General features: G+C 41.5%; 1 protein-coding gene across 1 annotated transcript in view; it reads right to left on the bottom strand.

The window, feature by feature from the left end:
* PCOLCE2 (procollagen C-endopeptidase enhancer 2) overlaps nucleotides 1-4,487 on the bottom strand; it is a 99,059-nt gene extending 94,572 nt beyond the window's left edge. The window contains exons 1-2 of the mRNA XM_006895109.1: nucleotides 4,383-4,487; nucleotides 2,199-2,307 (exon numbers count right to left, since the gene is read on the bottom strand). Coding sequence (XP_006895171.1) covers nucleotides 2,199-2,307; nucleotides 4,383-4,462 — 189 coding nt within the window. The 5' untranslated portion in view covers nucleotides 4,463-4,487. The remainder of the gene's footprint in view (nucleotides 1-2,198; nucleotides 2,308-4,382) is intronic.
* Between the last annotated feature and the right edge of the window lie 9,552 nt (nucleotides 4,488-14,039).

Here is a 14,039-nt window from a genome sequence, read left to right on the forward strand (position 1 = left end):
CACCCCTCGCACCACCCCAAGTACATTCCACTATGCAACCTGACTTTTTATCTAGAAAGCCAATTTTTAATAACAATTCCTATTTACCTCCTCAAGAGTCGTCGGAGGGTCTAGGCTTCCCTCCAGTGTGCACAGCTGCTAGAAACAAAAGTTGAGCTCCTTGCACTTGGCCAACTATACCTCTATATGAAGGCCAAGTCAAATTCTGAATAGAGCTGCTTTCACAAGGTATTATTTTGCTCTCAACGCTACAATACCGTCATGGAATCTGTACCAACTCGTCGGATGATAACTGTTTGGTGCTTCCGGTTACACAGTAAGTGCACCATTAATGAAATGGTTGTTGATGTTAGGTGCCATCAAGTTAAAAACGACTCCTAGTAATCCTATGAACAACAGACCTGAACTCTGTCCTATCCTGCGGTATTTTCACGATCTCTGATAGATTGGAACCCATTATTATAGTCACTGTGTCAATTCACCTTGTTGAGGGTCTTCCTCTCTTTTGTTCTCTCCAAGAAATAGCCTCTCCTAGAAACATATCCAAAGTACCTGAGATGAAGCTTTGTCATTCTTACTTCTAGGAAGCATTCTGGCTGGCTCTAAATATATATGTTCTTTTGGCAGTCCATAGGATAATCAGTACTAGTCTTCAGTACTGCAACTTAAAGGCATCAATTCTTCTTCTGTCTTCCTTATTCATTGTCTAGTTCTCAGATGCATAGCTAATAATGGAAAAGATCATGGCCTGAATCAGGCACATCTTAGTCTTCAAACTGTTATCACTGCTCTTCAGTGTTTTGGAGAAGTCCCTGACAGCAGACTTGCCCAGTTCAATGTCTCCTGATCTCCTGATTGCTGGTACCACAAGTGTTGATTACAGATGCAAGTAAGATGAAATCGTTGACAACATCAATCTTTTCTCCATCTATCATAATTTTGCTTACTGGTTCAGCTGTCTTCTTGATGTTGATATACAATCCACATTGAAGGCTGGAGTCTTTGATCTTTGGTAGCAAGCATTTCAAGTCTTCATTTTCAGCAAGCAAGGTGGCTTTGTGGTAAGAAATTGTACTGTCAACGCAAAGGTATGCAGTTGGAATCCATTAGTTGCGTCGCTGGAGAAAGATGGACTATCTCCTCCCATGTGATTCGCTGCCTCTGAAAACTTACTGCAGGGTCAGCTATGAGTAGGTTCTGACTCTATGGTTCGCAACAACAACAATGAAATGGTAGCTATTGTTTAAAGTAAAAATCAGGGAGTGGCACACTAACTGAACACAGATCTCCACAGACCAATATGTTCAATTACCAACTTCCCAGAAATTATACATATAAAAAAAAAATAAAGCCAGATGTTTTCTGCCCCACTGACTAGAAAAATGACTCAGTCTAGCTGACTCTAAATTTGGGGGGGGGGTTGTGAATCTAAATTCTGAGTGGGTTTTTTTGTTAGTTTTTTTTTTGGTTTTTGGGGGTTTTTTTTTTTTGCTTTCAGCTGGCTATCTCCATTCTCAGGTCTTATCTTGACTCTGCATAACTGATATCAACAACACTAGCTTTGCAACTGGTGCTTGCTTAATTTAGGATCTTTTTATTTGCTAACTGGTGGTCTCGCTAACTGGTGCTGCACTGTTATACAAAAGGACAGGGCCGGGGGTTCCACCAGCACCTCTGAAGAAGAAAGGCAGGCAAGCCCCACCTGTTGACATTTAGGGCCCTGGAGACCCAAGGAGGCTCTCCATGAACTGGAGGTGGGTTTCTGGCTCAGCTTTTAGTTTAGATGGTCTGTAGGGGGGATTCCAACCCAGAGGTAGTCTGTGAGAATTATTTTTTTCCCCCTGCGGGAGATTTTTCTGCAAGACACAGGCTCTAGAGGTCATTATAATAGGGCTTTGACTTTTTGAAAATAGTCTTAATTAATCCATGAAAACTCAACCGGGTCACGCTGAGTAGAAACACATCTGTTTTAAGAATTTATTCCTTCAAGTTCTATCTTAGATATGTTTTCTAGTCACTGATGTAGGACGTGGCAAGTTCTATCAGTAACGATCCCCCAAATAGTTGAGGGCACGCCAACAAGGTTTCATTATTTCAAGCATTTGCCCTAAACCCAAATCCTGACACCAGAGGGGAAAACGCTCTCTACTGGTTCCAGGACTCTCTTCCAGGAGAACACCTTTTACAAAAATGCTTACTGTGATTTTCCAAGTGCATCTGCTGTTTGGAGGGTACACTCCAGGAAAGCCTTCGCTGCCAATGAAGCCAGACTCGCCAGTGAAAATGCCGCCACATGTGAAAACAGGTCTGGAAAAAAGAAGAGATGCAAAGGATCTGAAACTGTAACCCAATGGAATGTCAATTTTGTTGTTGTTAGGTGCCCAGTGCAGGGGAGACTTTAGAAAGTTCATGTCGATTAACAAATGTCTGCTGCTTGCTAGCTCTCAGAATATTTAATTTATAGCCGCATGATATATTCAGTCCATCAGACACTATCATAGTAACACAAAATCATGTCTGTTATTGGATTTTCAAGGGTGTATATTTATACAGGAGGTTGCCCATCCTTCACCCATGGAAGACTGGGGATTCAACCAGGGACCTTTAACAGCCCGACTGGTTACACGCTATGCCACTCGAGTTGCTTCCATTCCATTGGAACCAACCCGTAGCTTACTCTCCGATGGGTTTTCAGAGGCAGTTAATATCACAGGAGGAGACTGCCCATTCCTCTCCCGCAGAGCAGCTGTTGGATTCGAACTGCCTGCCTTTGGGATTGCAGTGCAGTTTCTTATCATTATAGGTCCCTATGTATATGTACATATATATGTATATGCATAGGTATGGAGGTAGATGAGAGACAAGGTGGGCTTGGGATAGAGCAGGGTTCAGACCTGTTGTACACAGGGTCGCTATGAGTCTCTTGTGACTGATGGAATGTAACAACAGCATGTATATGTATACATATGGGTACATGCATGTGTATATGCTAGTGGCAAGAAGCTGCACTGCAATCCCAAAGGCATGCAGTTTGAGGCCACCAGCTGCTTCATGGGAGAAGGATGAGCAATGCCCTTCTGTGCAATTAACTGCCTCTGAAAACCTGCCGGAGTTCAGACTCAATATGCACAACAACAATAACAAGTATGTTGCTGTTGTTGTTATGTACTGTCAAGTCGCCTGCAGCTCATAGCGACCCTTCTCTAGCCTGTGCCAATCTTACTGCCTCTGACACACCTACCTCCATTACCCCAGTCACTGAATCAATCCATCTCATCAAGAATCTTCCTCTCTCGAGCTGTCCCATCATCCTTCCTAGCAGGACATCTATATACAAGGACTGGTTCCTCCTTGCAACATGCCCAAAGTATGTCAGACGAAGCTTCAGAATACTGCCTCCAAGGAAGAGGCTTGTTTCTCCCTCTAAAGGATGAACCTGTTTTGTTTTCTGAGAAGTCCATGTATGGGCACACGCAGTGACAAAGCCAAGTCCTCATCCAGTCAAATAAGACTCATGGCAACCCCATGTGTAATAAATGCTGGGCACACACTCAACAGTAAAGATATAGATAGATATAGATTTTAATTGCTTTGCTTTCAACTGTAAAGCTTTGTACAGTCAGTTCGGACTCATGGTGAACCTACGTGTAATGTTACACACACACAAAGTCAAACATAAATAAAGCCTTATAGGAATACTGCTAACTCGATCCATTTAACCTGCGTTAGGAGGGGTGACACTTAGAACTGTGCTGTATCAGACACACAGTTTAGGAAAAGTTTCAAATTCTCAGCTTTGACATGATGCCTGCTTTTCTGCCCATTTCCGAAAATTGTGTGTCACCAGCAGAGCTTTCCCCTGAAAAATGTGGTTGACTGCAAAGGAGGCGGGGGGAGGGGGGAAGGAGACCCACGAGCTGGCCCGGGGCGGGTTCCCTATAGTCCAGGTACTGGACTTGTCCTGCAGCTTGCAAGACTTAACTTCCCCAGAGCTGCTCCCTGGGGACCTTGCAACTCACTTCTCCCGTCGGCTTTGGGTCCCTGGGCAAAGCATGCCAGGCAGGTAGTCGCAAACAGAAGTAAATCGGAGTTCACGTAGTCGAGCCCCAATCCTTTCCCCGCCCTCATAAGCATTCGGGGACCAGAGAAGCGAGTCAAATTAAGCTCGCGCCACGTGGTGGCCCGGTGAGTGCAGGGCCACTGGGTTTGGAAAGCCGGGCAGGCGCGGTGCTGGGACCCCGGGAGGAGCGCGGGCGGGGTTGGGGGGTGGGAAACGGGGGCAAGGTCTACTAGGGTCACCGGGCGCCTCCCCGGCGGGAAGGAGAAAGCAGCGGAAGGGAGCGCACGCAGAAGGGGAGAACCCGGGGCGGGGGTCGCCTTACCTCTCCGGGGGCTGCGGCAGCGCGAGCTGGGCGGCGGCCAGCAGCAGGCAGAGCGGGGCCCGGGCGCTCGTGCCCCTCATGGCCGGGCTGGGTGTTCGGTGCCTGCGCCCCGGCGGCGCCCACAGAGGCGCGCACGGCGGTGCGCACGGGGCTGGCCGGCTGAAGCCCGGTTCACGCCGGCATGGACGCTGTGTCGGCGGTTCGAGCCGTCACTCCGCGTGCGCACGACGGGCCCAGGGGCAGCCCAGGTAGCCGAGAGTGTGCGCGCCACGCAGGGTGGGGGCGCTTTTAAGGGCGACTCCGGTGCCGTCTGACTCAACGCTTCATTTCCCCGGAGGAGTCGCTCTGGCAGCCGCAGGCCCAGGCTGAATATGCCGTTTGTTCTCGGGCAGCGGGAGGGGCGGCTCCCAGGCCAGGCCGCCTCCTCCCTTCCGCGAGGGCGGCACCCCGGGACCCGCGGTTGCTCCCGCACCCCAGCTGCAGGGGCTGCGCCCAGGGCACTAGGAGGTCCCGGCCCGGTGGTACCCGAGCCGACCTGGCTCAGTGATCATACCCCGGGAGGGCTTCTGAGCTTTGCCTGGGAAAATGCTTTTCTTCCAGAGCTTTGAAAGAAAAAGTATGAGCCCTTGGTGGTTCCTGGACGAAACCCTGGAACCCCTTTATTTCTCTCTCTCCAAAAGTCCAGAATGGGGACCGTTCTGTATTTTAATTTCTGCTCTTACTAACTTACTTGAAATACACATACACACATCCTCGCAATGTTGATATTACAACAGTAACGTCATTTAATTCTTTTTGTTATGTGAAAATGATGAGGAACATGGACTCTTTAAGAAGAGGTCTTAGAAATGGGTTTCCAGGGAAGTGATTTGTGAATGAATTGTTGAAGAATGATCTTTGTAAACTAATGAAGACAAAACTGAAATCAACTAGTCTCCATATATCATATTCATATTATAGGGATCAAGAAATCTCTATATCTCATCTTCATATGGATTAGCTAATCTCCATATCTCATTATCATACTTTATAGAGCTATTAATCTCCGTATCTCGTATTACTGTTGTATGGATCAGCTAATCTCCATATCTATATTCTGAAATTAGTATTTCTTTGTTGGTATCTCTGTATTCTTAAAAGAGTTTTTGCAGCAATTTCTTACTGAAAAAAAGTCCTTATGATCCAGCTATTCTACTGCTTGGAATATATCTCAAGAAAATGAGAACTGAGGCTCACATGGAGACTTGTATACCAATGTTCGTAGAAGCATTATTTACCACTGCAAGAATATTGAAACAGCCGAGATGTCCGACCACAACGAGTAGATTGAGAAGTTGTGGTGCATTCATACAAAGGAATATTATGCAGCATGCAGGAACAATGATTTTGTAAATTACTATCTAACTTGGGAGGGACTGGAGAGTATTATGCTGAGTGAACTAACTCAGTCCCATAAAGACAAATACTGTTTAAAACCATTATTGTAGAATGAGTATAAGGATGCAAGGGGAGGGGGTGGAAGCAGAGGGGTGAGGATGGGGAGGGGATGGATTAATCATAGGGTCGCACAATTTGATGTTTGAAGGTGGTGAAGGAAATGGGAAAGGTCTTGTGGGAAAAACAATGTATTCAAATTTTGTAAAGAAATCAGTATAAACTAAAAAAACTTAAAAAATTTAAATTTAACAGAACAGCAAGCAACAAATGCTGGCGAGGTTGTGGAGAAACTGGAACCCTGATTCACTGTTGGTGGGAGTGTAAAATGGTGCAACCCCTGTGGAAAGCAGTATGGCGCTTTCTCAAAAAGTTGCAAATAGAGATACCATTTGACCCAGCAATTCCACTACTGGGAATATACCCTGAAGAGACCATAGCTGACATCCAAGCAGATATATGCACACCCATGTTTATTGCAGCTTTGTTCACAATAGCAAGGAGTTGGAAACAACCTAAGTGCCCATCAACAAACGAATGGCTAGAGAAGCTGTGGTATATTCGCACAATGGAATACTATGCTGCATTAAAAAACAAGGAACTCATGCAATATTATTCAAAATGGTTGACTCTGGAGAACATTATGCTGAGTGAAATATCCCAGTCACAAAAGGACAAATATTACATGATGCCACTGTTGTAGAATGGGACTGTCCTTGGGGTTGGGAAGAGACTGAGTAAGATGGGTTCAATAATGTATACTGCACTGAAACAGAGGAGGGAGAAAACTGTTTAAAAGAGATATATAACTAGGTATTTCTGTCATCACAGGAGACTAGAGCGAGGGCTACATGGTGGAGGGGACCTGGGGGAGGGTTTGTAAAACAATGAAAGAATCTTTTCTTTTACTTTTCCATAATTTTTGGACTCATGTACTTATAACTTGTTAGTCAAATTTGTGTCTTCTAGGTTGCAACACCCCCATGATACATCTTCAAGGATATGAACATGTACGGCCAAGCACAATCAATAAGAGTGCATCTAAACTCCAAAATCAATCTCCATAATAGTCTATGTGTTTCCTACTGCCAAAGGGGCCCTTTAGAGTAGTGAGAGAAGATCTTCACCCTGAAACCCACAGCGTCCCTTTTCAGCAGGAAGTAGCTAAGAGAATATGCCATCCCCTTTTCCTTATGACTCAGGGTGAAGTCTCTCTCAGGGAGGAGTGATAGGGAATGGCAAAGGACACACTGACAAAGAAGATTAATCAGAACTGGCTTTGACAAGCACTGTGGCATTTGGACAAGAACAAACTGGGAGGAGGGTAGAGAGAATAGTACAACAATGAATGAATGGAAACCCAAAATCTCTGTAAATGTTTATGAAAATTAATAAAATATAGAAAAAAAATTTAAAAAAGTGATATAATAAAAAGTTAAGATTTTTTTTAAAAAATGTTTTATTAAATGCCTGGAAAATGAGGGGAAGATAAAATAAATTTAGAATTCCATTTTACAGAGAATTTGGTTTTCTAAGAACGATTCCATCCTTGTAGGATTGGCTTTCCTTGATTTAATTACAGAAAAACAGAAACTTAAACATTTAAGTGCTTCCCAACAACCAGGGGTTAATAAAAGAATAACAAGAACAAACTAGATTCAGCAGACAACTGAAATTTTTAAGCAACTGTGCTACTACTGCCTATATCTGTAGAGATTTTAGTACTTCATTTGTGTTCTTTCTAAATTGTGTTTTCATGTCTAAAGGGACAGGGGAGGATTAAAGCAGTCCTTACCAAAAATTTATTTCTAATGATGAGTTTACAATGTTAAGAACATAAACATTCCAAGAAAGAAGAAAACCCCCAAAACTGGCTAAAGAAATATAAAAATATGACTCTTTTTCTAAGAGTGAGGAAACCCAAGGCCCTATCTACTAAGAGTAAGAATTTCCCTGGGGGTACATTATTTTTACCATTTTTGGGAAAGTAAAGGAGAAAAACAACAGGAGCTACAATTTTTTTTTTCTTTAGAAAAGTCTGCTCTCAGTTTCAGAGTGTTAAGGGCAACAGTACAATTATTTTTAATTCTCTAAAGACACCACACCCTGTATGACATTTAAAAAAAAAAAGATGACCGAATTTGGCAAACAACATTATATTCTGCAACTTACAACCCCAATTCAATAAAAGTTGCCTAAGAAGAGAAAAATATTATTGTTTTGCACACATTTCTGGAGTATACTGTCCAACAGCTAAGTGTTTTAGATGACATTTCATTTAAAAGTCATATCTTAAGTTACAAAGCAAAAATACTACTTAACAAAAAGACAAGCAATCCAATTTAAAAAGGAGCAGAAAATCCAAACAGGCATTTCACCAAAGAAGACATTCAAACTGTCAAAAAAGGGAGTGCTATATGACCAACAAGTAATGCAATACTTATGATCATTAGCCATTGTTGTTATTAGCTGTCGTTGAGTAAAGTATAACCCTAAGTGACCCTATGAACATGGATCTGAACCCTGTCCTATCCTGTGTCATATTCATCATCTCTGACATACTTGAGCCCATTGCTGCAATCACTGTCACTCTATCTCATTGAGGATCTTCCTGTCTTTCACTGACCTTTCACCTTTCCAAATGTGTTATCCCTTTCCAAGGAATAGCTCCTATTAACAAAATGCTGAAAGTGTGTGAAATGAAGCTTCATAAATAACCCTTGCCTCCAAGGAACACTCTCTTTGGCTGCACTTTCTTGAAGACGTAATATCTTTTGGTTCTCTTTTTGCAATCCATTGTATATTCAGCACTCTTCTCCAACATCACAACTCAAAGACATTAATTCTTTTCCTGTCATACTTACTAACTATCCAATTCTCAGATGCATAGCAAATGATTGGAAGGACCATATTCTGAAATAAGGACACCTTAGGACATCATTTTTCCTTAGTGTTTTGGAGAGGTCCTTAATGGGAGACTTCCCAATATAACACATCTTTTGCTTTCTTGACTGTTGGCATCAAGGGTGTTTGTTGATTGTGGATGCAAGTAAGATGATATTATTGACAATTTCAAATTTTTCTTCATCTGTAATTATAACTGTCTATCAGCCTAGTGGTAAAGCTTTTTGATGATAAGATACAATCCATACAGAAGGCTGTAATCTTTGATCTTCTAATGGAACTGTTTCAAGTCGTCTTTCAGCAAAAGAGGCTGTATCATCTGCATGATGTAGCTTGTTAATGAGTCTTCCTCTGATCTTGATGGCACATTGCTCTGTCACAAAGTTCAGATTCTTAAATTATTTGCTCAGCATACAGATTGAATAGGTATAGAGAACAGCTAGAGCCTTAGCACATGCCTTTCTTGATTTTGGACCACATAGTGTTCACCACTCTGTTTGGACAAGAACTTTGGGCATGGATTTATAGGAAAATTATCAAGTATTCAGAGATCCCTGTTCTTTTCAACATTAGTTATAATTTGTTGTTAGCTAAATAGTCAAATGCCTTTGCATAGTCAATAAAACACAAATAGACAGTCTTCTAGTATTATCTGCATTCAGCCAGGATCTATTTGACATTAGCAATGATATTACTGGTGCTACAGCCTTTTCTAAACCCAACTTGAACCTCTTGCAGTTCCCTATCTATATACTGTTTTTTTAAAATAATCTTCAGCAGTATTTTACTTGCATGTGATATTAATGATATTGCTCAGTAATTTTCACATTCTATTGGATCATCTTTTGGGAGGAATGGGAAGAAATAGATGCACATCAAAACACCAATGTGCTATCATCTCACCCCAGCAAAAATTGCAAGAGAAAAATCACTTCAAAGCCAACAAATGTTGGTTAAAGTGTAAAGAGATTAGAACTTGCATAGATAGACTACTTGTGGCACTGGAAAATGGTGCAACCACTGTGAAAATGGAATGATGTAGTTTTAAACTTTTGGAAAAAGAAGTATTTATGATCTAGTAGTCCCATAGAAATAAGAATGGTGACTGAGTAGATAAATGCATATCCATGTTCATTTGGATGAATATGTTTGTTCCCTGACAATGTCTTGCTGAAGGTTTTGAAAAAATAGCTAGAAATATACATTGACAGGGAACTTTTAGAAATTCAAGATTAATTCAGAAGAGGCCATGGCACCAGGGGTATCATTGCTGATGTCAAATGAATCCTGGAGGAAAGTAGAGAGTCCTGGGCACATGTTTACTTATATTTTATTGACCATGTAAACACATTTGATTGGATCATAAATTATAGCTTACATTGAGAAGAATGGGAATTCTAAGACACTTAATTATGCTCCTATTCTTGTTGTGTGCTGTTGAGTCAACATTGACTCATAGTGACTCTATAAAAAATAGTTATGAACTTAACCCTATGTGGTGCCAACCCCATACATCTCTCTGATACACTTGCCCCATTCCCACAGTCCCTGTGTCAATCCAGCTCATCCACGGTCTTCCTCTCCTGGGCTGACCTTCTTGCTTTCTAAGCATGATGTCTTTCTCTAAGATCTGGTTCCTCCTGTCAACATGCCCAAAGTATGTGAAATGGGGTTTTAAAATCCTTGCCTCCAAGGAGCAATCTGGTTTCACTCTCTCAAGGACAGACCTGTTTTTTTCTCTTTGCCAGTCCATGGTATATTCAATACTCTTCTTCAGCACGAAAATGCAAAGGCATTGATTCTTTTTCTGTGATCTTTAGACATCATCCAGCTCTTAAATGTATAGCATGAGAAGATCATGGCCTGGACCAGGCACACCTTAGTTTCTAGACCATCTTTGTTGCTCTTTAGCACTCTGGAGAGTTTCCTGACTACAGTCTTTCCTAAAACAACCTGTCTTTTGATTTCCTAACTGCTAGTGCCAAGAGTGTTGGTTGTGGATTGGAACAAGATAAAATTGTTAACAATCTCAATCTTTTCTCCGTTTACCATGATGCTGCCAATTGGCCTGATGGTGAGAATCTCTGTTTTCTTGATGTTGAGATGCAATCCATACTGAAAGTTGCTGTCCTTGACTTTCTGAAGCAAATGCTTGAAGGCCTCCTTGGTTTAGGGAGCAAGATGGTGTTGTTTGCATAAAATAGGCTGTTAATGAGTCGTCCTCCAATTCTGATGCTACATTCTTTTTCACGAAGTCCACGTGGGTTGTACAATATGATGGGGGTGTGTGTGAGGGAAGTTGAAAGAATTTGTTCAAATTTGATTTGAATTTTGTAAATAAACTAGTAGAAAAAATTAAAAAGAAATACATTTTTTAAAAGTCCACATGAATAGTGTCTTGTCACTTACAACATTATATATTCAGTTTACAGGAAGCAAAATTTGACCTTGAGTCTATTCCATCAGAATTTAAATACCATCTCAAGACAGATTTGAGGCCTTGAACACTAATGAATGATGACCAGGTGAGTGGTGGGAAGATATCAAGAATATCATCCATGAAGAAAGCAAAAGGTTATTACAAGACAGAGGAAGAAGAAGAGATCAAGAAGGATGTCAGAAGGGACCCTGAATATTACACTATAATGCCAAGGAGCCAAAACAAAAGGAAGAAATAGGGATGTTCAAGAGTTGATCAGAAGATTTCAAAGGGCAGCTCAGGAAGACAAGGCAAAGTATTACAACAAAATTTTAACAAAGAACTAGAGTCAGAAAATCAAAAGGGCCAGCTTCGCTTAGCATTTCTTAAGCTGAAGGAACTGAAGAACAAAGTCATCAAAAAGATAAGACTTATCAGCTAGCTAGAGACTGATGGAATTGCTGAGATTATAGTCTCAAACAACTTTCAGATCTAAAATTGAACTTCTCTCTGGGGAGCTCTGGTGGCCTAGTGATAAGAATCTGCACTGGCAACCCTAAGGAGTGTGGTTCAAATCCACCAGCTGCTCTGGTGGGAGAATACTGGGTAGTCTCCTCCCATGTGATTTATTGCCTCTGAAAATCCTCTGGAGAGTCATCCAGGAGCTGATTCCCACTGGATTTGATTCCCACTGGATGGCACATAATAACAGCAACAATTGGGTATCAACTTTCAACCAAACGGTAGACAGTACATAAAATGAGCAATAATACGAGGGAGAAAAAAGTACTTCTCGGAATAATCATCCATAGAAGATCAGAAAGGCAGGATTAATGCAAAAGCAAAACTCAGGAGAAAGCGGAGAAGGATGAATAGAAATGAGAAACAGGTAAGAAGAGGGAGTGTGCTGTTGAATTGCAGATTGCAGTCTGTCACAGAACAAGATGTATACAAACTGTTAAATGGGAAATTAACCTGTCTTACAAACTTTGACCTAAGTAATAAAAGTTCAAAAAGGGAAACGGAGAAGAATAAGGGATTATGAGCAACTGTACCCAAAAGAATTGGTCTGTGTTCAACCATTTCAGGAGGTGACATATGATCAGGAAGTAATGATGATATTGAAGGAAGACATGTAAACTGCAATAGAGAAAAGGGGGAAGACACTAAAATTGACGGAACCTCAACTGAGATGTTTTGACAAACAGATGAAACCCCAGAAGTGCTCACTTGTCTATGCCAAGACATTTGGAAGACAAGTACCTGTTTAACTGAATGAGAGAGTGTTCTATTTATGCTCATTCTAAATAAAGGCGACTCAACCCAATTTTGAAATTATCAAACCATATCATTATTATCACACATGTTGTTGTTATGTGCTATTGAAACACTTGCGATTCTTAGAGACCCTACATACAACTGCCCTAAGCCCTGCTCTATCCTGTGCCAATCTTATTGTCTCTGACACACCTACCCCCATTACCTGGTCACTGAATCAATCCACCTCTTCGAGGGTCTTCCTCTCCTATACTGTCCTTCCACCCTCCCAAGCATGATGTCCCTCTCCAAGGGCTGGTCCCACCTTACAACATGCCCAAAATCTGTCAGACAGAGCTTCAGTATCCTTGCTTCCAAGGAGCAGCCTGGTCTCACCCACTCCAGGACAGACCTGTTTGTTCTCTTGGCAGCCCATGATACATTCAATACTGTTCTACAGCACCACAGCTCAAAGGCATCGATTCTCCTTCTATCATCCCTAGTCATTGTCCAGCTCTCTGATGCATAGCAAGTAGTTGCAAAGACCATGGCCTGGATCAGGCCCACTTTAGTCTCCAGACTGACATTATTGCTCTTCAGTACGCTAGAGAGGTCTCTGACAGAACACATTCCCAATGCAATTTGTCTTTTAATTTTCTGGATGCTGGTGCCAAGAATGTTGACATGCACAAGTAAGATTTTTCTGGAGATAATTTTTAAAACATTTGCAAACACATTGACAGAGAACTGTCGGATATTCAGGCCAGACTCAGATGAGTTAGGGGAATGAAGACTATCATTACTAATGTCAGATGGATTTTGTATTAAAGCTGTGAATATCAGGAAGATATTTACTTGTGTTTTGATGATTAAACAAAGGCATTAGACTGTGTAGATAATAACAAATTGTGGATAACTTTGAGAAGAATGGGAATTCCAAAATATTTAACTGTGCTCATGTGGAACCAGGACACTTTTTCAAAGAACCTGTTATTCAAACAGGACAAAGATATTGCATAGTTTAAAACTGAGAAAGGTCTGCATTGGGGATATATCCTTTCACTGTACTTGTTCAATCTGTTTGTGAACAAATAATCTGACAAAGTAGACCAAATGAAGAAGAGTGTGGCATCAGGATTGGAGGAAGATACATTAGTAATCTGCAATATGGAAATGGCAGAACCTAGTTTCCTGAAGTGAAGAGGACCAGATCACATGATGATGAAGATCAAAGACTACAATTTTAGTATGGATCACACAACTAAAAAAAGCATTCTCACAACTAGGCCAATAAGCAGCATCATAATAAACAGGAGATTCAATTTGTCAACAATTTCATTGCATGTGGGTCCACAATCAGTACTCTGAATGCACTTTTCCCAAGGCATATCTGTTTGTTCTTTTGGTTGTCCACAGACTATTAAAGATTCTTCTTCAACACTGCAGTTCTAAAACATTGATTCTTCTTCTGTTACCTTTATTCACTGTCCAGCTCTCAGATGAACAGCTAGTGATGGAAAAGACCAGAGCATGAGTCTGGCAAACTTCAGTCTTTAAACTGACTTCATTGCTTCTCAGTACTTTGGAGAAGTCCCTGACAGCATTCAGCCTGCAATTTATCTTTTGATTTCTTCTGCAGAAAT

Source organism: Elephantulus edwardii, unplaced genomic scaffold (genome assembly GCF_000299155.1).
Source record: "Elephantulus edwardii isolate Elephantulus edwardi_28Jun2011 unplaced genomic scaffold, EleEdw1.0 scaffold00158, whole genome shotgun sequence".
Classification (NCBI taxonomy): domain Eukaryota; kingdom Metazoa; phylum Chordata; class Mammalia; order Macroscelidea; family Macroscelididae; genus Elephantulus; species Elephantulus edwardii.